The 27,015-nt window shown below is 37.4% G+C and overlaps 3 protein-coding genes and 1 long non-coding RNA gene across 4 annotated transcripts; 3 read left to right on the forward strand and 1 right to left on the reverse strand.

The window, feature by feature from the left end:
- The first annotated feature begins 1,614 nt into the window (after positions 1 to 1,614).
- Positions 1,615 to 2,730, forward strand: LOC110860134. Its single transcript, XR_002548910.2, has 2 exons — positions 1,615 to 1,753; positions 1,845 to 2,730. It is a non-coding gene; the product is annotated as an uncharacterized LOC110860134 (long non-coding RNA).
- A 1,116-nt stretch (positions 2,731 to 3,846) lies between these two features.
- LOC118438973 lies at positions 3,847 to 5,796 on the forward strand. The gene is made up of 2 exons (XM_035859955.1): positions 3,847 to 4,375; positions 4,457 to 5,796. The coding sequence occupies exons 1-2, from the start codon at positions 3,847 to 3,849 to the stop codon at positions 5,794 to 5,796; spliced, it is 1,869 nt and encodes a 622-aa protein (XP_035715848.1).
- Positions 5,797 to 6,382: 586 nt separating this feature from the next.
- On the reverse strand, positions 6,383 to 10,432 carry LOC118438995. The gene is made up of 9 exons (XM_035859990.1): positions 10,348 to 10,432; positions 10,122 to 10,277; positions 9,884 to 9,996; positions 9,683 to 9,804; positions 9,580 to 9,610; positions 8,659 to 9,153; positions 7,405 to 8,222; positions 6,865 to 6,965; positions 6,383 to 6,781 (listed from the first exon to the last, which is right to left on the reverse strand). Exons 6-9 carry the CDS (start codon positions 8,964 to 8,966, stop codon positions 6,701 to 6,703), a joined length of 1,308 nt encoding a protein of 435 aa, XP_035715883.1. The 5' UTR covers positions 8,967 to 9,153; positions 9,580 to 9,610; positions 9,683 to 9,804; positions 9,884 to 9,996; positions 10,122 to 10,277; positions 10,348 to 10,432; the 3' UTR covers positions 6,383 to 6,700.
- A 2,028-nt stretch (positions 10,433 to 12,460) lies between these two features.
- Positions 12,461 to 15,515, forward strand: LOC110860114. Its single transcript, XM_022109177.2, has 5 exons — positions 12,461 to 12,849; positions 13,253 to 13,857; positions 14,298 to 14,523; positions 14,823 to 15,203; positions 15,280 to 15,515. The coding sequence occupies exons 1-5, from the start codon at positions 12,515 to 12,517 to the stop codon at positions 15,422 to 15,424; spliced, it is 1,692 nt and encodes a 563-aa protein (XP_021964869.1). The 5' UTR covers positions 12,461 to 12,514; the 3' UTR covers positions 15,425 to 15,515.
- The last annotated feature ends 11,500 nt before the right edge of the window (positions 15,516 to 27,015 follow it).

Here is a 27,015-nt window from a genome sequence, read left to right on the forward strand (position 1 = left end):
AGAAGAAAGATTACTAAACGAACGAAAGGGGGAAAAGTATGGAATTGTTGCGTTGTGAGGGATGTAATTTTGTTGAGTGAGCAAAAAACAGTTTAATGTGTAGGAATTTCCGAAAAATGAGATGAGTTTGAGATGAGATGGTCGCTAAATAAAATGAGACCTCGGCCTGAGTCGACTAATAAATAGTTGGGAGATGACACATGTGTTTACCGAGTTACATAAGTTATGAGATCAATTAGTGGCAAGGAATCTCATCTTATACCATCGCAAATGAGAATTTTGAATGTCTCATTTAAGCTGCATCTCATCTGATGTATTTATAAGCGCAAATAAGTTTTTATTTATTTTATTCAACTCTGGTTTAAGATTGGGTCATGCAAACACGAAGGATAAACTTCCTCCATAATCCCTTTCATCCTGTAAATTGTCGTTGGTTGTTGGCTTATTCCAAGTGAAACTATCAAATCGAGACCGGCATGAAATTTCTAGTAATTTCATAAAAAATCATGATGATCGGACACAAAAATTTAAGTTTGACGTGTTTTCCCGTTTTAATTTATTTTGAAAATTTACGGAAATATTCCCATTTGAAAAAATTCAAAACTGACCAAAATTCTTAAATATTATGAAAACTGTAATGGTTGGTTTATTGGTTGTAATTTACAAAGATTTTATCCGCATATTCGTTGCACATAAACTTCCAGAACTTCAAAATTCTGAAAACAAAACAGTTTTAAATGCAATTTTGAAACCCAATTTAAACATCTGCCGCCACCGATCGGGAAAGTTTTGAATATTTTATCGTGTGCCTTTGATAAAATATTATTTAATGCAATAAAAATAAGTTTCCCAATTGCTGGCGGCAGAAAGTTATAAGAGTTTTTCTGACTCAGAGTTTTATACATGTACTTGTATTGCTTTGCTGTGTAAAATAATCTGAACTCTTAGCTGGCTGGGAACTTTTGCAAAAACACTGCGAATGTTCCCAATCTCAGTGGCATATGAACGACACCATACACACATACGCTCTCACTTTCTGACATAGTGTCGAACTTCGACGTGAGTAGGGAGAACATACGGCACTTCTCATGCCGCTCTCCTCCTGACCACCACCACCACTTTGTTAGGGGCGATATGTGTCGTCTCATCTTCCCATGACTTTTTCCGAATTGATACCCACGCATGGAATAAGTCCTCATCACGCAGCCGACAAGTCGAGATGAGACCGCACAAAACCCATCTCATCTATTTACATAGTTACTATGTAAATATGTAAATATTAAGGATGAGCTATCCTAAAAAAATTAAAATCGTTACATACATACAGAACAAACAACCAACGACAATTTACAGGATGAAAGGGATTATGGAGGAAGTTTATCCTTCGTGTTTGCATGACCCAATTTTAAACCAGAGTTGAATAAAATAAATAAAAACTTTTTTGACGAGGTGTTTTGTATTTGCGCTTATACATACATACGCAAATCGACAGCTCACTTATACAAATAATATCAGATAATAAAAGTTTTCACATTTATATACATATAATTGAAGCAGGTCAGGTAGATATTTGCACTTATATTTATCATTTGATTCTGAATTTATTTAACTGTCGCGTCCGCGTCACTCTCTTTTTGCATTTACTGCACAACGGACAATTTTATACATTATTGTGTCCCACTTGAAATTGATACTTATTGAAAACTAATCGCATCAGAGACGATATGGCTGATTCTTTTGAACAAAATCAAACGTAAGTATTTTTAGGCGCCATGTTCAAATCTTCATATCACTGATCAATTCTTGCATGATAGTAAAATATGTAACAGCTCTTTTTATTCCAGGGAAGAAGAGAGGCCAACAATAAAAATTGATGGACGAAAACACCACTATACGAATAGTGAAGAAGAACTACATGCTTCTGTCCAAGCTTTAAACCAATGCAATAAGATATAGCAGAGGATATGGCAAAAATTGACAAGCAATTGAAGAAAATGAACCTGAAAGAATTTCGAGAATTGTACAAGTGTCGCAAGTTTAAGGATGGATTTTCCAAAATCACAAAAACATATGGAAAAAATTGTTTATCACAACTTTCCTTAAAAATACACCAGCTCGAAGACATTTCTACCCAATTAGAGAAACATATGGGGGCAGAATTCCGCGATGCTGTCATAGCAACGGGAAGCAAACTGTTGGAAATATATAAAATTGAGTTTTTGGGTAAATTCTATTTAATTTAGAATTCCTGTCTTACATGTTTTTGTAGTAATTTGTTTTATGTATCTTTTAAGCAACCGTGATTAATATCAACTCAGTTTTTCTTTTCCATCCCGCGCTGGTATCCTTCCCATGCTTTTAGTATGGTAGGGATACGAAGCGGGAATCAAATTTTTGGTAAAGTAATTCTGAGTCAGTAGTATCAAGTTTCTCGAAATTTTCTTTGCTAATAAGCGACAAGTCTTGGATTTCGTTTCTCAAGCGGGGCTGGTAATTCTTCCAAGAATTTTGGCCAGATTCTCGGGTACAATCAACGACTCGGGAGTTCAAATCTGTGCCAATGTGGCCATGGACGTTTTCAAAATTTTAATAACTACGATGAATGTGTCTAAATGAATTTCTTGAATCCAAACATGTAATTACAAGAATTTAAAATTTGGATTAATCATAATCATAAAATTTGACAGTTATAAGAAATAAAGTTGTTACCGTCCATAATTATCCCCAAAAGTTATTATTATTATTGATTAGTTTTATTATTTCATCGGGATGCCGGGCATCCGATGCCCTCATCGAGCTAAAAAAATGAGATATCAAAACCCATATTTTGGCAAAAAGTTGTAAATTCGCCCAGCGCCACACCCATTGGGGTGAGGCATGGGCCACTCGAACCTTGTGGAGGGTGACCTGAGTATCGGTCTATTTTTTCGCCATGCAATTAGAATTTTGCGCTTTGAAACTCAATTGCATTAATTAATTGTATTTTACATGTTTTTAACTTGTGACCCTAATTTCAACGGGGCGTGGTTGTATTCGAAAATTCTGAAAATACATATTTCGTAGAAACCTACGAGCTTTCAAAACTTTGAAAATCGGTCAACAACACACAAATTGGTTACAATGTCGATATCCAATGTATTTGGCATTAGAAGGTCGGCCAATTAACCTACATACCAAAAAACGCAAGAAAAAAGTTCTTATTATACTTAAAATACATACCGTAATAAATAATGAAATTAGAAACCTGTCTCTTATCATACATAAGAGTCTTATGTCTCAACCTGCCTAAAAATTTATATTTACAAGTATCTCATTTTAAATAAATGAGATTCTAACAAGCATAGTACCAATTAAACGACTTCAATTTATTTCCTGAGAACTTAAGTGGACGAAGAAATAATGAGACCGTTTGTGTACCAAGGACAATTTTTCATTTGTTGGCATAGGCTATGCAGCATGGCCCAATTTAAATTTAAAGCTGACGAAATGTCAACTTTAAACCTTAACTGAAGCTTACCTTGTCCCACTTTTAGGTAGGTAGGCATTTATTAAGTTCGATTTATGTGGTCTCGGCCTTTACAATAATACATATTTCATTTTTAAATCTAATTAAAGTAATTTTTGACCCTATTTTAAACGTCGGGTGTCGATTCTGTCCTTGTTTAGTTCGTTTCTTGCCAGCATTGGAAAAGTAGGATTTCAGACATGGATAAAAATTTGGTCCTCAAATTTTATTTTATTTTGGGTTTGTTCAAAATGGCCACAACTTTTCCATCATTGAAAAAGTCCACCCTTAGTTTTTTAGACAATGGCGCCTTCTCTGGTTGTTCTTTACGATTTATTAGAATGCACAATAACAACACTGATGACACTGATACCTACAGTTATCCATGGCTAAATCCAAGTACCATCGAGACACAGGATCAGGGTAGAGACACAACGACCCAGATGAGCTATCTGAACGCCAGGAAATTTGTAATCTGTCACGTCATTTTAATTATTATGCCGACAGCAATTCTACCAAATATAGATCTGCACCCGACTTTTGCCCTATTTTGGAAGTACAAGCCCACATTTGTTATTCTTGTAACTCATAGGACCCCCATGTCTTACATTGACGATTTGAAACTATTTAAAATTAATTTTCCAACCAAGTTTATCCATGCAGATTGGCATAATGAAGAGTGGCGATTGAGCATGCTAAGTATGACTTCTGCACACCACATAGATCTCCCAGCATTAGGATCAACAACGAAAACTGGACTGGAACACGTGTGGTATACTGCGAATAAAAATATGAATCAACGCTACATACAAAGCAGAGGAAACGGATGGACCAAGTTTTTCTCAGGGAGAAATTTACCACAAGATATTGGTAATACGAATCGTAAATTTGATACATTATAAGTGCGTTAATTAATTATGATTTGAACTGCACATAAATATTGATCTGCAGGTTGTGGTAATTATGCGGACGTTACGAAGCCTTGGTACTATCAAAGGTGGAACCATTGCACACTGGTAGAGTTGCAGATAAGATTAAATGCCAGTGTATCAACCCCACCTGCCGAGGGGGTCGAAGCTTACGGCGAGTTCGACAGCGACTTCGTCGGTATCGGCAACTTTGACCTGTTTGAGTGGCCAGCTTACGCCATCCTGTTCAATTCTTATAATTACATCATTGTTGAGGAGATAGATTTGATGCTGATTTTCTCAAAACCGTTTGACGGGATAACATGGACAATTATCTTAGCATCTATTCCCCTACTTGCAGGAACGTTAACAGGTGTGCTAGAACTACTGGTAAAATCGGAGAAGGGTGCCTTAGATCCCCCTGAAACAGCAGATATCTTCAAGACTTGGGTATTCTATTTGTTGGGTACCCTATTAGAGCAGGGCATGACTTTCAGGAAGGTTCTAGGTACGGGTAAAAAAATATTACCCGTCGGTAAATCAGCCTCTGCTATTATGAGTATCACCTGGATACTACTGCTGACTATTGTAATCAACGGCTATAAAGGCGTCCTGATGACCAATCTTACGTCGATGTCCGTCCCTGCCCTTTTTCCTGATCTGGCTTCCTTGGCAATATCTCCGCTGGAAGTTTTTTCAATGTCATATATGGCGAACGGTAATAAATCTGTAAGCGTTTTGATTCTCCAGCTAGAAAAACTTGCCGAAGGTAATAAGGAGTATGAACACCTGGTCGAGAGAATGCATGTGATTCGGCATGACCAAAACCAAAACCCAATAAAATTTGTGCTTGACGCGTCTCAAATCGCGACCAACGAGGGGAAGTTGTCCATTCCGAGAAGTTTTGTCCTGATTGGTGCCACGTGGCAGTTGGATGTTGTATATGGGGGCCTCCTATTTCGGGGGTTCAGTGACCGAATTATCCAAAAAAGTCCATCTTTCGTCGAGTTCAAGAGTCGGAATTGCTTACGAATCAGGAAACAGTTTTCACAGCAAGTGATTTCCCCGATTATTGCGGCATTATATGAGTCAGGTATATTCGAATGGTGGCATGACAATTATGATAAGCATTATTTTCATGACGACTTGAAAAAAGGGATAGGACTATTTAAAGAAGATTTGTCGAGGGATATTCCACTCGCTAGTGTAGACTACATTTTGCATGGACAAGATCCGCGCCGAAGGAAGAACGGGGTCAAACGTTTCTCTCTGATTGATTTGATTACCGTGTTTGCCTTGTTTGGAGTATTGACCATTTCATCTTTGATTATTTTTTTCGGAGAAGTCGTGTTTAAGATCAGAGTTATGGGGAATAAGAAATAAATGTGTATTTGCCGAGTTCAATGATAAAAATTAATGTAATAGGAAAATAATGAAGGAAGTATACATATGCATGAGCAAGTTTGAAAATGTTTAAACCTTTTCTACATTGAGATAGATTATTGTTTTAACGAGAGCACGGTAGGTTTTACATATTTACATACTATGCTGTAGCCTGGCTTTTTAGGAAATACTTATTTATTTTACTTGGTTTAGCAATATCATAAGAAGAAAAACATGAAGGTATTGCGTAAATATATTTTTGTTATCGAGCTGCATTATTTTCCCAGCGAGAAAGTAGAAAATATGAATATAAAACTTAAAAAACTATTTAAAATTTATCACCACCGTGGCGGATAATACGAGCTGAGCCTGAGTAAAATTCAAGACGCCGCCTCCAATATTTGCATGGGCGATAACCTCTGAGCTGATGATGATGATTATGTACTTTAATTAAACGCAATTTTCCTGGTGAATGTAGACTACTGTTCAATCCAAGTTAAATAGCACTATTTAATAAAATATATCAGATAAGTACTTGAACATTATTTGCATTTATGCCAATTTGAATAGTTTATGATCAGTTTACTTTATTTCCTCAGTATAAATAGAACAATGTCTGTGAAATGTCGCAAAATCGCAGAAATACATATTTGTAAATCTTAGTGTATCTAAATTATCTTTAAATTAGTCTAACTCCTATTCATAGCTCAGAGAGCATAGTTTGATTGATAATAAGCGTAATTTATTATGGATGGCCGGAATTTTTCAGACTATTCAGTGTTTTTTCAGTTCATTTTTGTAATATGTAAGCCTAAACCACACTTCTTTCTAAACTAACCAAAAGTAGTACAAAATATTAAGAGTTCCTTATATGCCGTTCTGCATACACCAAAGAAATAACAAATTATTCCAGACTGTCACAATATGGCCGAGAGATGTAGATGTTGTGATTGCTTCTTAATTGTTGAATCGATTCCTCACAAATCTGTGATCAATTCAAAACAAGAAATATTTAGTCAAAAACATCTACAAAATTAAAGATGATATCAATAATTTAACCCAATATACCTTCGAATCATCCACCACTAGTTCATAAAGAGGGTCCAAATCACACAAATAATCAGCCATTGCTTCATCGATCGGAATGAACAGATGGAGTTTCCTTAAACCTTGAAATACATTTCCAAATATTTAGTAATTCCCAATTTTCTAACAATGCGATGGTGTGAAGTGTAACCCTCCGATTTGTTTGAAATTTCGAAATTATGTGGTCCATGTCAATACAACCAACGTTTCTTCAGGCAGTTTGTGCGATGGTGCAAAATATTTGAGGTCAAAGTTGAAAAACGGGCGAATTTTAGCAGGCGGAGGAAGCTAACTCAACTTCCATTCCCTTCCCGTGCTAAAAATTGCACCTTTTTCAACTTTAACCTCAAATATTTTGCCAGATTCTGACCATCGCAGAAACTGCCTGAAGAAACGTTGGTTGTATTGACATGGACCACATAATTTCGAAATTTCAACCAAATCGGAGGGTTACACTTCACACCATCGCATTGTAACTAATTAATTCATAAATTTTCCACAATAAATATGTAAATTTCATACATTGCAGTTTCATCAGGCTGGGTTGCTGGTGCGAATATCCTCTCGATCGGTCGGTCGCACCTCTTAATTGAGCCATCACTTTTTCCACGGAATAGGTCGGGTCGTCCTTGGGCGACGAAATTATCAACGTCTCGATATTCCCTCCCCATCCCGACATGAAGCTAAGATGCCCCGGAGGAGGGTTCACCAGCTCCAATCTCTTCAGCTGACTCGACACCAAATTATCCAAGTACACTTCCGGAATTTCCACCGCCATGATGGACGTCTCATGAAAATGCAGCTTGAGCCTTTCCACCGGATGGAGAACGCTTTTACAGTAAAATTCCTCATTTCCAAAGCGCATATGCAAACTGAGCGAGATCAGCTCGGGGAATTGGCCTTTTTCTATTTTTCTTATAGGAATCCGGTATGAATCCACCTCCAGGAATTTCAACTTGCTCATTCCGGGTAACCCTAATATTCCTGACGTTTCCGGGTAGAATTTTTCCCCCATTTTTAACCGTCTGAAAATCTGCACTCCAACCAAGTTGCCTTCCCCGGAGCGGAGCAATTTCGTAATTTCTTTATACTCCGTGACCCACTTGCTTAAAAGGAAGGTGACACTTTGAATATTTGTGTTAACTTGTGACTCGATTGCTTCCGAAATTGTGCCCAGAAGAACGTTATGGTTCGTGTCGATTTTCAAAATCAGCGAAATTGACGGAACTCCCCCCGCTGCTTCGAGAACTCTGCGCAGTTCTACGGTTTCCACAAGCTTATCTTTCGGTTCGGGTAATTTCACCTTAAGTTTTTCCAGATCCTCCGCATGCTCCAAGATACTTAAGGTGGTATAGTATGCGGGTTTTGAGTTTGAATCGTTTCGTCTCAACTTTCCCTTCTTCCATATATTCAAATGGCGATTTTGGAACCTCATCATCTCCCTGAGTTTTTTGCAATATGAACATTTTAAAATCGATAATTTTTAGGTTTACAAAGTTTGATTTTGATTTTTTTCTTCCATGAGAAAATATTTAAGTTTTACTGATTATTTTTCGTCTATTTCATATTTATTTTCTCATGGAAGAAAAAAAAATCAAAATCACAATAGCCTAACTTTGTAAACCTAAAAATTATCGATTTTTAGGTGCACTAAAATCTTCATATTGCAAAAAAACTCAGGGAGATGATGAGGTTTCAAAATCGACATTTGAACATATGGAAGAAGGGAAAGTTGAGACGAAACAATTCAAACTCAAAACCCGCATACTATACCACCTTAACGTCAAGTCCGAACTGAACGGACAGAAGCCATTCGATGCGAACAAAATTGACAGGATTTTGAGGGAAGGGAGGTCAAAATCGTTTTCGAATTGTAAATTCGTATAATCAAAATCGCTGAAGGATGGGAACATAATTTCCAATTCTTCGATATCCATCAGCTCCTGGATCACGCCGGTCAGTTTCCACACGAGGCGTTGACTTGGATCGAATCCTTCCCCTCCATGTTCTGCGGGAGTCAGGAAAGGCTCAATCTTCAAGTATTTGATGTACTCTTCATACCGCGACGTGAAGGAGATGAGCATATGTCGGGGAATCGGTTTTAGGACGAGTTTGAATCGGGGAAATCATCGCTCCGGTCCATGTCTTCTTTGAAGGAAAAAATCTTCATCTCCGAGTTGATCACGACGGGGTTGTGAATGTTTCGAAATATTTGGGTGGCAGAGCGCGACATCAATTTAGAAACAAGTCGAAGAGCTTTCAAGTCAGGTTCTAGCAAATTCAAGAGAATTAAACTGGGCTTAATTGACTAGTAAAATTTTACGGATTTAAACTCACAATGGAGGTCTCCCAACGTATGCTCACAGATTTGGACGAAATTAGTGTCAATCGATCACAAATATAATTAGTATGAAATTTGCAAATGGAACTTTCTGCCAAATGCGCAGGTTTGGGGGAGATATTTGCATAGAAAGAGGCGAAAACGCACCAAAAGGCTGACATATTTTTCATTTCCAAATTTCCTGCGCATTTTTCCAGCTTTGGATGCAAATATCTCCGCCAAACCTGCGCATTGGCATATAGTTCCATTTGCAAATTTCCTACTAATTATATTTGTGATCGATTGACACTAGTTTGGTCCAAATCTGTGAGCATACGTTGGGAGACCTCCATTGTCAGATAGATTTGTGTAGGTACCTTTCAAGAATTCAAAAATTTTTACAAGGACCTAAAAATTTAAAGTGAAATGGAACAAAGTAATAAATAATTTTCCTCAATATAAAAACAAATTCCTACATACCGGCTCTGAAATATCGTAGATTTTGATTTTCCTCTTCTTTTTTCGACCTGTTGCATTCCTTCCAAGATCAACATTGTTGTTGTCAACGCCAAAAAGATCGTCCACCAAAGCCGCCTCGGTTCCTGGGAGTGAAAAAACGCACGTAAATTCTAATAAAAATACACTTTATATTCAAATTTACTAGTTTTATTCCTTATTTACCATTGTCGCGAATAGAAATATTTCGCAAACGTTGCTTCAACTTTTTCGTGCTCATGATGGAATGAAAATCAGCGACACAATCGAACCGCTAATAAAGAATGTTGGACGAGTTCCTGCAACACGACGAGTCATTGAAAAACAAATTATTACGTCGTAATCAAGCACTAAAATATTTCACATTACTTATCAAAAGTAGATTTATCAATTAAAGTTTATTGAATGCTGAGAAACTGATTACCGCATATATTTCTGAGGGGATGTGTTTTTCGAGCTATACAATTAAGTCGGACGAAGTGGACGACGTTTATGTATTATTCACGCCAGCCAATATTCAATATTATCGACTCTGAATTATTAAGTCCCTTACAAACTAGCTCCTCTAACTTGTACACTACTACATAAATTAAAATTCTAGAAATATGTAAGAATTATTAAAATCCGAAATTAGTAAATGATTTGCTTACCTGTAGTTAACTAATTAACGAAACAAAATAAATATCCTAGCTGGAAAGAGAGCGATTGAAAGGGAGCACGACTAAAAAACTGCCGGGTGTGTGCACGTCTGTGAAGTTGGAAACTTAAATGTTGGTACATCATTAGCCCTCGTTTGTTATGGCACTTGCTGTATAAGACCCTCCCTCAGAAACTTTGACCCCAAAAATCTCATGGTCCCAGCGTTTCCCTTCGGGCAACAAGAGCTGAAAATGTAGCTCTTCCCAAGTAGAAAAATCTGACCTTTGGTTGCCCGAAGGGAAACGCTGGGACCATGAGATTTTTAAAGATTTATGTGTACGTCAAAAAAACCGCCAATTTTCGAATTTTGAAACTCTTGATGCATCAAAATGTTCGTATTCAAGGGGGAAGTCAAATGGCAAATACAAGAATAGGTCTAACTCTTGTCCTACAGGATGTACATTGGCTTTCTAATTTTTTCCAATTTTCTTCCTATATTTTTATAGGGGGCATAATTTAAAAAGTGTTATGTTACATTTATCCTTGTATCCACAATATCGCTTGCAATGTTTTGTATTTAATTCGATGAAATCGACGCGAAAGGGTATGGAACATATCGGTCATTTTACCTCTTGCATGGCGTGACTTGGAAATAACATTGTTATCGAGGCTTGAGTAATTAAAGCACTAACCACATTAAATCAATCGAGATTGATTACTTATGTAAAATTACTTAATCTAGAGTGGAAATGTTTTGCTGGATAAATCATAAAATCAATTAACAAAGGAGTGCATACTTATTCTACATGATGAAATTCTCGTTGGATATTGCGTCAGTTTTTAGATAACAGATAGTTATGTAGGTACATCATTACGTGCATTAAAAATATCGTGTATCGAGATATTGACGTGGTACTTGTTTGATAATCTATTCACTAAACTATCGAGTCCACACGTGTGTGCGCATCGCTGATGAACTCTACCGCAGTTTCACTCTGCCCAGCAGTGGCTAAACTTTATTTTCGGGGCCCCTAGGCAAATTTGCTAAAAATTTGCTAAACTATTTCCGAGTTCATGTGTTTTGCAAAATTTTTCCATTTGAGATAGTTTTTTGCACATTGCAAAATTCGAAACGAAATAGATTTTGGTTAGGGCGGCAAATATCAAACTTTTTAAAATTATCGTTTCAAATTACTTTTTTACAAAAAAATGTCAAACCTGTGCATAATATGTGTTTTATAGCCGTTTAATTTTAAGCTTTAACCATAAACATGTTAAATTTGAAAAATTGGTAGAACTTATATTCACAAAAGTTTAAAATCAATTGAATTCGTTGATCAGGAATTTATTTAATTAATAAAATAACTACTTAATTTTTTGAGGTACAAACACTGGGGGCCCCAGATGTCGCGGGGCCCCTAGTTTTTGCCCACCTTGCCTATATGCTATTTGCGCCACTGCAGTGCCCAGCATGTCATTCGGAGGGTCGGGGCGGCTAACAATGCGATGGTGTGAAGTGTAATCCTCTGATTTGGTTGATAAGGGTGGTCCAGTTGACCCCAAAATTTGTTGGTAAACTCCCCCTGGCGTCATACCTATGGTATGTGTGATGTCGAAAACCGATTTCCATTATCTCGATACTCCCGCTATCGTGTTGACAGACGGACAGACCAACGAAGTCATTGCATTAATGAGCTTGCACAACTTAATAATTCACTGCAATTACACTTACTTAGCAACATAAAAAAATTCCATAGCAACATAAAAAAAATCCTTAGCAACATAAAAACTTGTTAATTCGTAATTACTTGCTTACACAGTATGCTCGTCAATTCAAAACAAACCAGTATCAAACTAATGGCACTATGCGAAGATTTGGGGTATCTGAATCCGACCTCTCTATTTTAATTCTTCACACTTCTACTACCATCCACCAGCCTCCCCATATGACGGGCTCGTGACCTTGTTTTATATATTTCTGCGTACCCAAAGCGATTCAATTAACCTTATCAGGCTGGACAGGCAGGCATTCAGGCAGGTCATGATCAAACAACATTATATAACGTTAATTGACTCTTTCAACAAACTTATCAAATATTCACTCCTATAAAGTCCAACACAATGTCATGTTCATTTCCATTCTTAAACCCACCGTATAATAAAATACTTGCTTTAATAATGGCCTATCAATTATTTTTATTGATCGTCATCTTACCAACTGCTTGTCTCGCATCTTTACCAGATTTTGTCCAAGATGATGGAATCAGTAAGGACTTGACAGTCTGTGGCGGTACGATAGAGTCCGACTCTGGCGTCATCACTTACTCTGGATCCCCCACCTTAAGTCGTGGCGATGAATGCGTTTGGGTTATCCATCTCCAGGCCAGGATGTGGTTCTCCTTTAACTTTTCCAAATTTGACATCAACTCTGGCTTCCTGGACTGTCGAGATGGTGGTGTTAGAATTTACGCGTTGACCAATCTAGTAGGGCCGGATGAGTCGCAGAGATATTCGTGAGTGGGTCAAATTTTTTATCAAGTTTATTTATTCATCACGCCTTATTTAGAGTAACACATTAATGTCGTTGTAGTTTCTGTTTAATGTAAATATTTAATTTTGATTTCGTTAACAATTAATTCTATGTCAACATTTTCGCTTTAATTTATTTTTTCTTAATTTATAGTGCAATTCACATTGTTTGCGAATCTGTTTTGCTTCATTTTGCAAAGTTGACAGGCAATCAACTTTTTGCGAGTGAAAATATAATTATTTTTAAATATTCACTTTTTACTATAAATTGGAATGGTGAAAAGTAGTCAAAAAAGAAAATAATACTCTAAATAAGGCGTCATGCACCATTTGGGGTCAGAAGTTATGTAAAACGTTTTCCCTTTATTACAAAATTGTGCTTTTCAGATTTTGCTATAATGACCCACCTCCTGAAGAATTCTTTCTCGGGCATACCATTGCCGTCGTAATTTTGCACATTGGATCACAAAATTTGTCTCCGGGGTCGGGCTTTGAACTAAATTGGTCTGGCAGATCGATTGATCCATTACGGACCAAACACGCGTCGGCATACTCCACACTTCCAGAGGGAATTGTTAAGTATCCGGTGACCGGAACGTATCCCACCAGCGTGGCCGCGACATGGTTGTTCAAACCGGTGTCAAACGTTGATCTGTCCATTAGTAAGATCGGGTTAGAGGAATGTTCCCTAGATGGGGGTGAAGATCGATGTGCGTGTGATGCATTAATTTTGTATCAAATTGGGACATCTGGACAGTTAAACGAGACCAAGAGAATGTGTGGGGAGGAGGCGAGCGTGGACTTTTCCAATTTAAAGGGAACGTTTTTACTCGCTTTCTTCACCGATTTGGAAGATTTACGGGGTGGGACTGGATTTACGGCGAGGTATTATCCAAATCAAAATATTACACCGGCCACCCAGTCGCCAACTACTACAAGCGAATCAGAAACTACTCGAACAACTAATACAGTGACATCTACAGTCAAACCTGGTATTGTAAAATAATTACTGGGACTCTACTGCAAGTGTGTCTCTTTAGATACAGACTTCGAATTACCCGCATTTTTGTAGGTATTTCTAACATACCTAGATATCTGAATGATGCTTTGCTACCTAGTATGCAATAACTTCAGCCCGCCCTTTTAATAAACAATGCTACCACTGTGGTAACAACATAATTTCCATGGCGGTAGAGTCCAATATAATTTCAGAATTGTTACCTCTAAGACACATGTACAGAACTGTTGCCACATTAATCAATTTGAATCTATGACAGGACACAGATGTGCTTTTAATAAACAATGCTACCACTGTGGTAACAAATAATTTCTATAGCGGTAGAGTTCCATATAATTACAGAATTGTTACCTCTACGGCACGGAACTGTTACCACTATAAAGTTTGGCGTTAATCAATTTGAATCTATGACAGGACACAGATGTGGCGGGATGTTGCAAGGTACCCCGACATGGCAAGCTATTAATTATAAACCACATAATGGTCATGGTCCTCATGAGCGTTGTACGTGGACAATTGATGGCAGAAACCATACAACGTTTTCGTTCAAGCTTTTACAGCCCGTGTTCGATAGGCTGGCCTTTGCTTTTGTGACCAGTTTCACGAATGCGGATGTTCCTTTAATGGCAAATCACAGAATGTAAGAAAGTTCAAGAACTTGATTTGACCCATTATTTTAAATATAATATTACTAGCGTATAAGCCCGTCTCCCACCGGGCGACGGGCTTATTTGATTTTTATGAAAATTAAGTGGGATTGTTCATACTTCAACCGAATTTTTTTTATTGTATCTATATTATTAGCTGAAAAGTCTGTTGGCAAGGGAAGTGAAACTCTCTCCACTTCCGCTTCCGTCACGGAAAATTACTTTCACTTCCGTTGCAGACAAACATTTCCAGCTTATAATATAGATGCTAGTCGTCTAATTTTTTCCATAGAAGCTCGTCAAACACCACCTTTGAAAGCACTGTTCCTGGGTCACTTGCAATTATTACGTTTGCAACGGGAAATGAATCAAATTATGGCGGGCTATATCTTTATTTCCGCTCAGTTGGACCCACGCCAGACAACACAACACGTTCTTCTCGAGATGATAGTGTCCTCGTGGCCGAGCAGGAACTTATCATGCATCCAGTGGAACCCGGGTATTATAAGAACTATGAATTATCAAGTTTTCTCGTGAACAAGCCGAACTATCAGTTTAACGGGGAATCCCTGAGGTACAATTTTCACGAAAAGAAACAAGGATCCATAAATGATAATGATTTCGTCGAAGCGTATCAGTTCCATTACCCAGGCGGATGGACGCACTACAGGCGGTTGGTTTTTTAAAAAATAATAAGCAATACTTGGAATTTAATTGAATTAAGCTTGAGTAAAATAATTACCTTGCAGACTCACCACCAATAACGGAATATTCGAACACGACGATATAGTTTTATTCATATTCGTCTCTAATTATATTAACCCAGGAACCGGGTTTATTATTGATGTTACGCGTCGTATAAATTCCACGACAGGAAGTGTGGAAATAAAGTAATGTCCGGTCCATATAGAAAATTGGTAGTTATTCATTTGAAATAATTGGAAGAGTTTAAATAAAGTATTCCAGTTTGGCAATGTATTCTTCATTTTCATTCGTTTCTTCATGCATTGATTTATAACAAGGCCAACTCCTTGAGGTTTTGCTCCTAGTTTTGGTTAAGGTCGGGGATTACACGAATGCACTAGATTTTATCACTCTATAAATATTATTTGGTGATATTAGGAAAATGTTATTACTCTTTAGGTTAATCGCGAATCGCGATTCGCGATACACATAATCGTTTCTTAATTTCTCAGCTTACAGTTCACTTTTCCATGCTAGCTTCTTACGCAATTTGGTTGTCCAAACGCGAACAAATGTTTTACCAAATATACACACTCCCTACACCAATAGCCACAATCCAACCCACTTGTTTTTAGCAGCCGACACAATCTCAATTATGCAAATAATTACAACGAGGATCATTGTTGTTATTAAAGCTTTGAAGAAACATGTTCAAGAGGCCACAACATGTTCATAGAAAGTAGAGATGACGCCTCTTTCATCCGTGGCCATTCCATCGCTTTTAATTTCATGAAATTAATCAATTCCTGTTCCCATAGATTTGGAAATCCTCCCTGGTCTAGGGCTTTGATACCCAACCCAATCTCATCTCTCAACATGTTGTCCGCCACAGAAAATCTTGGTTTGCTTAAAGCAATATCGTATACCGCCAAGCACTCATACTCACCTTGCAAGACTTTGTTCCGTAAGTGCAGAAGCAAATAAGATATCTGGAGCCTAGTGGCGAGCAAAGCGAAATTTTTTGGACTTTCTTTAAGCAGTTTCATTGTGGCAGACATTCCTATCAATCAATATAATACGTGGAATTAAAGTTGATTTTATAGTCAATTTTACGACGAAAAAAGACTAAACAAATCGTCCCGTTCGTATGTATGGGACCGTGCGTAAAGTTTCGCAGAGATTTGTGGAGGCCTAGCTTGACCCCCGTTGGAAATTTGGCATAACTAAATATGGCTGTAGTTTCGGTACGATCGTTTCGGTACGAACCTAAAAATACGATTAATATTATGAGAACTGTCGCAAATTATGTTTGTAAATGTGGCCCATTAATTTATTGGACGTGCGAGTATGTAACTACTTGTGCATCAAATGATTTTCCGTGGTTGTGAACTTGGTATGTTTTATTTCTCTCGAGAGAGGATGGAACTCTTGTGCGAAAAACTGGTGGACATTTGTGTCCCAACTAATGCAGCTTGAGGCTCAGTATTTGGTGGTCTGACTTCACATACTTTTATTCCCTCCTTCCCTTTTGCTGTCCCAAAGCCCAATAATCTCCACTTCCTTACAATGTCAACCTTTTCGTCTCATTTTCATTCTCTCCCCCACTACATAAAACTTGTGTACATACATACTTGTAACCTAAATCTAAGATTATCTGCATGCACACTTTCTTACGCCTCGGCATGGGTCAAGAGTCATGCCTCATAAAGTTTGCTGCTGGCTGGAACTTTGTTGCTGGCTGGGTGAAACTTGAAACTCTCGACCAGATCTTAGTCACTTGATGACAATGCTGACACTCTCTTTGCTTAAATCTCTTTCTGTACCACCAGCAAGGCAATAGGACGAGTAGCAAATAATAACTACCCGTTTACATCAACTGAATAGGTTACACATCCACACAGAAACAATAAAACTCATAAGTAATGAGAAAATAACTTGTATCTAAAATTAGGATTTTACATGATCGAATTTTCAATTTGTGTTTCTAGTATGGAACTTGATAACAACTAAAATTATGTTACTCATATTTAACTACTTCCAATTCTCATTGGAAACACAAACTGAGAAGCCTTTCAGAAAAATAAAAACCCATGGACACTTAACGCTTCATAAATTTGTCATAATCTTATCTATCATATGTCACGTATTATCTATTATTATCTCTGGTTAGGATTGTACGAGAAAACACAAACTGCTTACACTTATTCAGAAAAAATGAAAAACTCGTGATCTTAGTTAGCTTTCCTAACATACAAATTGCAGATCGTTTGTAATATTTTTCAGCCTGCTCGGAGGACGAGACACATAAAATTAACACGAGTGTTTAGTTACTACCCCTTAATTATTTACAACTACAACGGAAGGAAGAGGAGACCTTTCATCTCTTGACTTGTTGCTTTACTCACGGGCAGCTGCATTCGCCTGTGGTTTTGACACGGATTGGCCTGTTATAAGAAAAAAAAGGAGGCACACAGTTATTGGATAACATTTCAAGTTTCTTTATGTGCAGCTTCCGCGTAATCCTCGCATCTTGCAGGACAGAGTGAACTGATTCCTGGAAACCTTTGTCAGGTAACAATGCCAAAGCTAGAGCCTTCAAACCATATGCTTGGTTATGTCCGTCGCTGTAAAAATCTGTTAAATCTTCATATCGATGCGCTTCTTGGCAAACTAATAAACTCTTGAGGTCTCCATCGACACTCTGTACTACCAATGAATTATTTTTCAAACATTTGCGTATGAGATGCTGAATTAAGCCTAAATCATAACCACCACTTAACATAGCTGGTGTTATTTCGCTCAGAGACTCGTGATATTGGCACACCTGGTCTTCATGCCAATTAATGACTGCATACAAAATGATGACCCCTTTTTCATCGACGAGACCGACTAGTACTCCAGCTTGAAAATGCACGTTTGCATTTGTCATTCGTCGTTCCCATCGAAATCGTATCTCGTGATCCATTCTGTTGACTGCCACGAGGCTGTTCTCTAGTAGGGGGTTGATTTGACGTCTCAGGCTGACTTTCTCCACATCCAGATATATGTAACAGCCGTTGGGGATTCTGTCCTCTCTGAAGATTAAGGAGCATCTTTTCCATGACGTGGTGGATAAGGACTTGGGCATAAAAACTTCTTCACTTTCTTCCTCCTCTTCTTGATGCAGTTCATGCTTTCTTTTCTTGCATAATTTTGAGCGAATCTTTTGGGTTACTTTCAAGTCGAGCGGATTAGTTTTACGACGGTTATCGCAAGACAGAGAGACGGACGTGACGTACATAAGCCCTGACACGGGTTAAAAAGCCAATTGTAGTGTCCAAGCACTTTGCAAAAAAAGATGTAGAGTGCAGAGTTTACTGCGATGACCGTTCGCGGAGTAAAATTTGGTGAAATGGGGAAGGTCTAATTTCACTCCGCACTCCCTAGAATCTGACTCTGCACTTCACAAAATACTACGTTTGTGAAACGCTCCACTCCACATATCCACAATTCTTTGTGGAGTATGGCGTCCGGAGCTCTGGTGAAATGGGGCCCTGGACCTTTAACCCCTCTCGAATCGATTACACACTTTTTGTATAGCCCCTTTGCATATTGCGATTCTCGCATGTATGGACTGTCGGATGAAAAAAAGTGTCAAGCTATTTTGACCAGCACAAAATGAATGCACGCCCGGACACGACAAGCAGTTGGGAATGTTCCCTTTTGGGTGGCAAACTTATTTTGCAACTTCCTATGAATTTTTTGCTCTCAGTTTGCAACAAAAAAAGATACTCAAATTCTATTTTCAGTTATTAAATTTTCCTATTTCTATGCTTATTGATAAATAAAAAAATTAATGTTTGACTGGGTAAACAAACATGGGGAAACTTAACACTCTCTTTCACCGGACATTTCATAAATAAATACATTTAATACGTACTAAATTTATGGGAGAACAGGCACAAACTCTGGATTTACCTCAATGTAACCAGACATACTTCTAAAAGAAAACCTCCCTTGAGGGTGATACGACAAATATGTAAAAGACATTTATGTAACGACATTTATGTAAATGACATCTATGCAACCCGACAATTATGTAACCCGACGAATATGTAAGCGACCGATATGCAAACGACAAATATGCAATAAATAGGATTTCGTCTATATATTTCGGATTAGTCAATCGTATTTTCGAAACAATTCGATTTTAACCATAAAACCGAATTTCAACTAACTCACTTAACTTTAATAATCAAAACATAATTTTCAAAATTAAACTCATCCTTGTTCTTTCTAAGTACTGAGTAATTAATTACCAAATTTTCAGCTATTTCAAAAACTTGGCACATTGTACCACAGTCCTACCCAATACCCCCCTAAATGTCCCCTCGGAGTCAACCGGTTAACCGATATTGATGAAGTAAATTTAACCTAACTCATAATTTGTTATTTTATTATTAATTTTTAAATTCAATTTTAATTTTTAATTCGTTTTTTGTAATTTGTCGTTTTGAAAATTCGCGAAATCCTATTTGTTGCATATTTGTCGTTTGCATATTGATCGTTTACATATGTGTCGGGTTACAAATTTGTCGGGTGGCATAAATGTCTTTTACATATTTGTCTTTACATATTTGTCGGTTACATATTTGTCTTTACATATTTGTCACCCCGTCTCCCTTGAGTACCATATTGATTCCGTAAACACATCAGCTCGGAAGTAATTGCTCCTCCCAATAAAAGACCAGTAATCATTTCGACCAGTTGTCAAGCTTGCAGTTTTTTTTCGAAGAATACAAAAAAATCCTGGTCCGAGAGTCAATCAAATTTTGATATAACCTGTGCAATATGAAATTTGACTTATTTGGTCTCTTTGAGACGTGTTATGAAATACGTCATAAATTTGACGAATTTCGTCATAATGAGGTTAAATATGTACTTGCATACATATCTACACAAGTAATTATTCATACCTATTTATATGTAGCGACTTTGATATGAACCAAGTAAATGCAAACCTTGTAAAGAAGTAATTCATGCTGATTGACAAGGATTCAGTAAAACTTGGATATTAAATTGGACATCTACATTCGCACATATCGCATGTTTAAGTATACTGAATCTCCTACCGGAAAGTGCAAAATTCAGCTGTCAAGGTCAAGGCCTCCGGTTAGGACGGACTTACAGTTATGAGGATTTTTTCCATAAAACTAGGATATGCCGAAATGTTGAAACGTATTAATTGCAAGTCTTTTAACAGTTTCTTTAACCTATGTACATACACAAGAACAATGCGCAAATCGTGTTCAATTACTTAATTATGTACGTCTAAAGTGGTTAAATAAATTTTAGAATACGTGTATGTATACTCTCCAAACACATCAATGTACTTATTCGAAGGATTGACTTATATATGTTTTTAGGTACTCCCGAATACTGAGGCGGAAATGTAACTACATATTTATAAAATTGAACCATAATCTGACAAACTTGCCAAAACCCAACCCTTATCTTCCAGTTGTTTTCCATGCAGGAAATGTGTCAATAAATGCAGTATATATTATACTACCGTATAAGCCCGTCTCCCACCGGGCGACGGGCTTATTTGATTTTCATGAAAATTAAGTGGTATTTCATAGGGTTGCCGCGGGTAGCGAAAACGCTACCCGTTACCCGACCCGCTACCCGCAGCACAACTACCCGTACCCGCTACCCGTTATGAGAATTAATTTAAACACTAACCAACCTTCAGAATTAATTAAATTTAACGAATTATTTGCTAATTTGGGATGTTCAGTAGTTTGAGATAATGCTGTGCAGGTTACGAATGCCATAATTTGCTAGATATCATTAGATGATTCTCAAACCAGACTTTTTGCTTACAATGCAACCTTTTTCAAGCTATGCCAGGATTTCTTAGCAAATTATATAAAAAAAATTAAGCCAAAACTTATGAATTATCACTGATCTTTCCGTTACATTCCCTTTAAAGAAAACTATGGGGGGGAGAGTTCAAAGTCCACCATCAACCATGGTCTTCGTCCAGTGGAGGCAAAAGATGCAGATCATTTACTTAAAAATTGAACTTTGGCTCCAATGTTTTTCTTTAAAGTGGACATTCAACGGAAAGTATCACACGATTCCAAACTTTTGGCTTTACTTTCTGATATTCTCGCTAGACAATCTTCGTGTATACCTTGAGAAAAGGTTAAATTTTTAGTTTGATTTTTTAAACTTTGATTTCAATGAAGTTTTCAATACAAAATTGTCTACGAATAAAATTTTTGCTTTCAGTCGGATTGAGGTTTTCACCTTCAAAGCACAAATTAAAATCTCGTCAGTATAACATAAATAGACACTAATACAGGACAAATTATTATTGATATTTTAGGCTAATTATGCTTGAGAAACAATAATTTCTCTGCATTTTCGGGATGTGATAAGCATTTGAGGCTGCCGTAGGCTTCTGTGACCTCCGAATAAACACGCTCGCTATAAACGCCAGTTGCTGGCAAATGGCAAATAGCAAATTTTGAAATGGATAAATAATAAATTGTCACTTTTATAGGTAAATGGACTAAGTTGCTGCTAACTTTCTTTGTGAACTGATTTATGTCGAAAATTAAATAAAAACTGAACTACCCGTTACCCGTGCGGGTAGTTCTTGCTACCCGCAGATAACGGGTACCCGCAAGAATCGTGCGGGTATGCGGGTAACGGGTACCCGACCCGTTACCCGCGGCAACCCTAGTATTTCATAATTCCACCGAATTATTTTTGTATTGTATCTATATTATTAGCTGGAAATGTCGGTTGGCAACGGACCTTCACCACTTTCACTTCCGTCACGGAAAATTACTTTCACTTCCGTCACGGAAAATTACTTTCACTTCCGTTGCAGACAAACATTTATAGCTTATAATGTAGAAGATACAGTAATTTCTATCTCACCCTCCATCCAGATTGGTTACATAAATGGTTTATGATATGTCAAGTGCTAGATAACACGGTAAATGGCATATCTGTATCTGCTAAAAATTTCACAACAAGGCAAACCAAAAAATAATTAAATATTTAAGTCAACCAGCAAATTACATGACTGTGCATATATTCTCTATTACATTTCCGACATGTTGAACCTCATCAAAACAACATTTGCAACATGTTTTAGCAAACCAACCTCCTTCGCATACATTTTTGAAACATTGCGTTGTATGTGATTAGGAATTCAGCACTTCCTGTAGATACAATTTCCCCAGGGATTATTTAATGTCTCCATAATCTAAAGAGCCTTCCCGTATAAAAATTTTAACGGATTTTATGCAGCAATTTGGCTGGATTTTATGCACAAAAATTTATGCAGGGTAATTTGTGCATAAACTGTGCAGTATTATGCATAATTATGCTAAGATTTTTCTATAGAAAAGAGATAATTCTAGCCATAAACTTTGTATGAAGAAAAGTCTCTTCATAAAAATATCAGTTTATAAACTTTTATGTAGAATCTTATACTCTCCAGAAATTTATGCAGAATTATTAACAATTTTTTATGCATAAATCATTATGCCGACTAAGTGTGCCGTAAATATTATGCAGAAGTCGCCACATGATTTTTATACTGGTTGGATATCCTACATACAATATTAACTTCCCTGCATGGTTTCCTTTTATATAGACGGTCCGTATAAAAACTTTATTTGTTGGATTTTGACCACTTGGAATAAAACAAAGTCTTTCCAAATTACAATGTAAAGTAAATGACATCATCCGACCATTTGTTGACCACTAAGGAGGTTGTGATTCAGAGTAAAATTTCAAACAAAAATTGGGACTTTGTTTGCCTGTATTTTTTTCAGATGGAGTCCCCAAGAGAACTGTATCATTCTACATTCCAAGAAACGAATAAATATTGTTCGCCTTTTCTTAGTTTTGAACACGTTCTACGTCCTTTTTCAAATATGTTCAATTTTTACTAAGACGATGGGAGTCGTGGAGAGAGCACAATCCGCATCCTTCACAACCCTTAATATCATCTGTATTGGACTGTGGTGGTCATGGGAACCAGATCTTGCCCTTTTGAGTCTGCATAATTGTATAACACGCCAAGAAATTCAAAAAGGTGCACAAAATGCAAAATCCCGTAATTTTTTAGCTAGCGTATAAGCCCGTCTCCCACCGGGCGACGGGCTTATTTGATTTTCATGAAAATTAAGTGGGATTGTTCATAGTTCCACCGAATTTTGTTTTTATTGTATCTATATTGTTAACTGAAAAGTCTGTTGGCAAGGGAAGTGAAACTCTCTCCACTTCCGCTTCCGTCACGGAAAATTACTTTCACTTCCGTTGCAGACAAACATTTCCAGCCTATAATATAGATATTTCAGACATATTAACCTCTCCAGTACTATTACAATTGCAGATACCAACTTCAACCAAAAGTTTCTGAAACTTCTCCAAATATTTTTCAAAATGATGAGTACAACCAATATCCTACTTCCGGTTGGACTAGGCCTTGTCGTCTTATTCAATCCGTGCATGCCCCCATTTCTTGGGTCCTTCATTCTGCCTCTGGACCACTGTCAGCAGAGGCAGAACTTTAGTCGCGTGTCTGGACTGTCCCTCGGACTCGCTATCGTTGAGGCTGTATCCTTCACTCAAATATTTGTTGCCGGAACCTTCTACAATATTGACGGTCTTCTACCCGGTATTGCATACGTGGTTATGGAATGCAACCGCGCAATTGAATTCGACCGCATGGAAATTTCTAAGTTCCGCGAAATTCAAGTCCTCGAAAAGTTGTTGAATGATTGTTTCAAAAAACGAATATTCCCAATTGTAGCCTGGACACTGCCGATACTACAAATTGCATTCTGCTTTTCCATGATCCAACTCCACGATAAAATTAGTTTCGCTGCATTCCCAATGTATGTCGGAATGTATGTGGATTGTGTTGTGTTTAATATGCTCGTATTTGTGGGTGCTGCTAGGGTGAATACTATATCGGTGGGATGGATCACTAAATTTGTGAAGGATGACAAAATTCGAAACAGTAAGTGGAAGATGAAAGCTGTGTCATCATTCAGGCCATTAAGAGGTGAGTTTGGATCAAACTTTGCGGATGCCCTGACGCCACTTGTAATTCAGGATTTTTGCTCGTCCCAGACCGCGTCGTTGTTGTTGCTAGCGGGAAAGACAAAGTAATCACTGGGTGGGGTATGTTGGACATTATGATAAGATATTTTATGATTTTATAATAAGTTGGTTATGATTGAGATTTTATGTTGAGCATGCCACCTACTGGGCATGCTTCCCTCGTTTTTTACGCAGTGTGTGAAAAAGGAGTCAGTATGAGTTTTGAGTTCGAGTTTGAGAGTTGAGTTGTGAACGTGCGTGTGTGCAAGTAGCAATTTTATGTTGAGTTAAAATTACAAAGTTAATTGTTGTAATTATTGTTTGTCTTTGAGTAATTGGAATTAAAGTTGATTATTCATTATTGAAGTGTAGTCAACTCCAATGATTTATTTAGTATTCAATCTGTCGACCTCGGTTCACATTTTTTAAGTTAATGAGGGGTTACTCCATGAGTTATGGTAATGGACCTGATTGATTTCCTGATTGATTTCCAGTTATGGTAATGGACCTGTCGAAAATTGATTTTTTTGAAATCCTTCAACTATGTGTTAGAGGATCTTAAAATATGCATAAAAATAATTTTCTCCGAATTTTTGCGGTTTCAATGATAGTAGGGGGTGTGGCTTCCCTTGAGATACCACCTTTACGCAGCCGCTATTGCACGCAGGGGCGCCAAATTTCACATCAGCCTACAATGGGCAAATACAATTGCGGGTCTTTTTCTGTTTTTTGAAATTAGGTCACAGTGACCGTTTTTAGGTCCAAAAGTGCATTATTTCAAATTTTTTCGAAAATCGTCTCACATAACCCCATTAATGGGGCATCGTTAGATAGGTCTAGTCAAGAGGATTCTAAATATATATACTTTGTCGGTATATGACCACCCCCTGATCTTCTAGAGGCAATATATAGGAATTTTCAGTCTCCACAGATTTTAACACAGCAGCAGATTGGGGATCTAACATAGAAATAGATTGGACAAACTCAAAAATATTGTTCTGACTCTGGAACACCAAGGAGTGGTCATACACCCCACAAAGTATATATATTCTTAATCCTCTTGTCAAGACCTTTCCAACGATACCCCATTTATGGGGCCATGCGAGACTTTGACTTCTCAGGCAAATTTGACATGCTGTGGATTTTGACCTAAAAACGGTCACCGTGACCTAATTTCCAAAAAAGAGAAGAAATATATAAATATAAATATAAATACGTACACAGACATATTCTGAACGTGAGTACAGATCAATCTATATTATAAGCTGGAAATGTCTTTCTGTAACGAAAGTGAAAACAAATTTTCCGAAACGGAAGTGAAAGTCACGCTTCAAATGGCGCAAAAATTCAAAAATTTCGATTTAACACAAATTTATGTTCAAGATAATCACCATCAGACAACCACTTCTAGATAGTCAGCGTCCGTCAACTACCCCCAAAATAACCACCGTCTGGCCATCACCTCCAGATAACCACCGTCCACCAGGGGGTGTAGTAGGGGCTAGATAAGATTTTTGGTGACATTTGAGCTATAGATAAAATAGAGTGAAAATAAGTGTTCCGCGCTGTCATTTGCTTGGTTCGGATGAAATGAGATAAAACAAACGCGATGACTGGGGTGAAATAATAAATTGAAAATAATCGCTGGCGAGAAATTAAATACTTAAATATAAAGAGAATTAACGTATAAATTCTCCTCAAACAAGTTGAGTAACCCGAGTAGATGGGTTTGGGGCATGCTAAGCCCGTCTGGGGCAATGTGCTATACGAACGCCAAGTTCAACTGGTAACACACCACCACACACGTAACTACCCAATTTTTAGTATTGATAACTCGCTGAAGCTAATTCCGTATGTGAGTTTGATCCGGTTAATTAGCTTAGCATGTAAATTAATTTCGGATTTTGTTTTTCAGTTTTTCACCTAATATTCGCTACAAATTGCTTTTCTTCCTTCAAAAAACTTTCATTTAATAAACATCTAAAAAAATATAATTTGTGAAATTACGAGAATCAGATCAACTCTCGCCCGGCGTGAGACGGGCTCATACGCTAGTACAGTAAGTATGAACACATTTACATAAGTGCAACCAATCCTTTTTAAATACCTAGTCAGGTACGAAATTCTTTGATAAACGTTTTTTACTGCAGAAAAATAACGGGTAATAATTTTTAATTAAAATTTTCCACATGGATGCATAATATACCTGTGTATAACATAAAAATACTACCTTTACAAATTTCCTCTCCCGGAGTACACACGCTTGAGAAATCTGATGGACGGCCGGTCGCTTGGAGCACGCGCGGTTTCTACCGGAAAATGGTCACAAGCGTTGAGAAACAAAATTTGAGAACTTCTGCACCAGTGGAAGTTTTAGAGCAGACCATGGTCTCAATTTTAAGCCGCAAGTCATAATCCAGATGATTAAGGTCTTCTATTACCAGTGGAATTTTTGTGACCAAATAAAATGGATGAAATGAGCTCAGAGTCAATTTTGGACAATTTTTGCACCATATGGCTGAGCCGTGACCTTTTAAGAAATTCAGTTTCTATTTTTCAATAGGCCGGACTTCAAAGGTTTTACACTAACAAGGGACACTCACGACCTGTCGTTTGAGTCCAGGGTACCCACCATGCTTTTTAGAATCTACTAGGACCCCAGATGAAGGATTCATTCATATTTCCGT

Source organism: Folsomia candida, unplaced genomic scaffold (genome assembly GCF_002217175.1).
Source record: "Folsomia candida strain VU population unplaced genomic scaffold, ASM221717v1 Fcan01_Sc029, whole genome shotgun sequence".
NCBI classification, from domain to species: Eukaryota; Metazoa; Arthropoda; class Collembola; order Entomobryomorpha; family Isotomidae; genus Folsomia; species Folsomia candida.

Coding starts and splice junctions, on each gene's coding strand:
- LOC118438973 (XM_035859955.1), top strand. CDS start 3,847: ATGCACAATAACAACACTGATGACACTGATACCTACAGTTATCCATGG. Junction 4,376..4,456: donor AAATTTACCACAAGATATTG/GTAATACGAATC, acceptor ATTGATCTGCAG/GTTGTGGTAATTATGCGGAC.
- LOC118438995 (XM_035859990.1), bottom strand. CDS start 8,966: ATGCTCATCTCCTTCACGTCGCGGTATGAAGAGTACATCAAATACTTG. Junction 8,223..8,658: donor AGTTCGGACTTGACGTTAAG/GTGGTATAGTAT, acceptor TACCACCTTAAG/TATCTTGGAGCATGCGGAGG. Junction 6,782..6,864: donor TAGTGGTGGATGATTCGAAG/GTATATTGGGTT, acceptor AATTGATCACAG/ATTTGTGAGGAATCGATTCA.
- LOC110860114 (XM_022109177.2), top strand. CDS start 12,515: ATGGCCTATCAATTATTTTTATTGATCGTCATCTTACCAACTGCTTGT. Junction 12,850..13,252: donor GATGAGTCGCAGAGATATTC/GTGAGTGGGTCA, acceptor TGTGCTTTTCAG/ATTTTGCTATAATGACCCAC. Junction 13,858..14,297: donor GACATCTACAGTCAAACCTG/GTATTGTAAAAT, acceptor AATCTATGACAG/GACACAGATGTGGCGGGATG.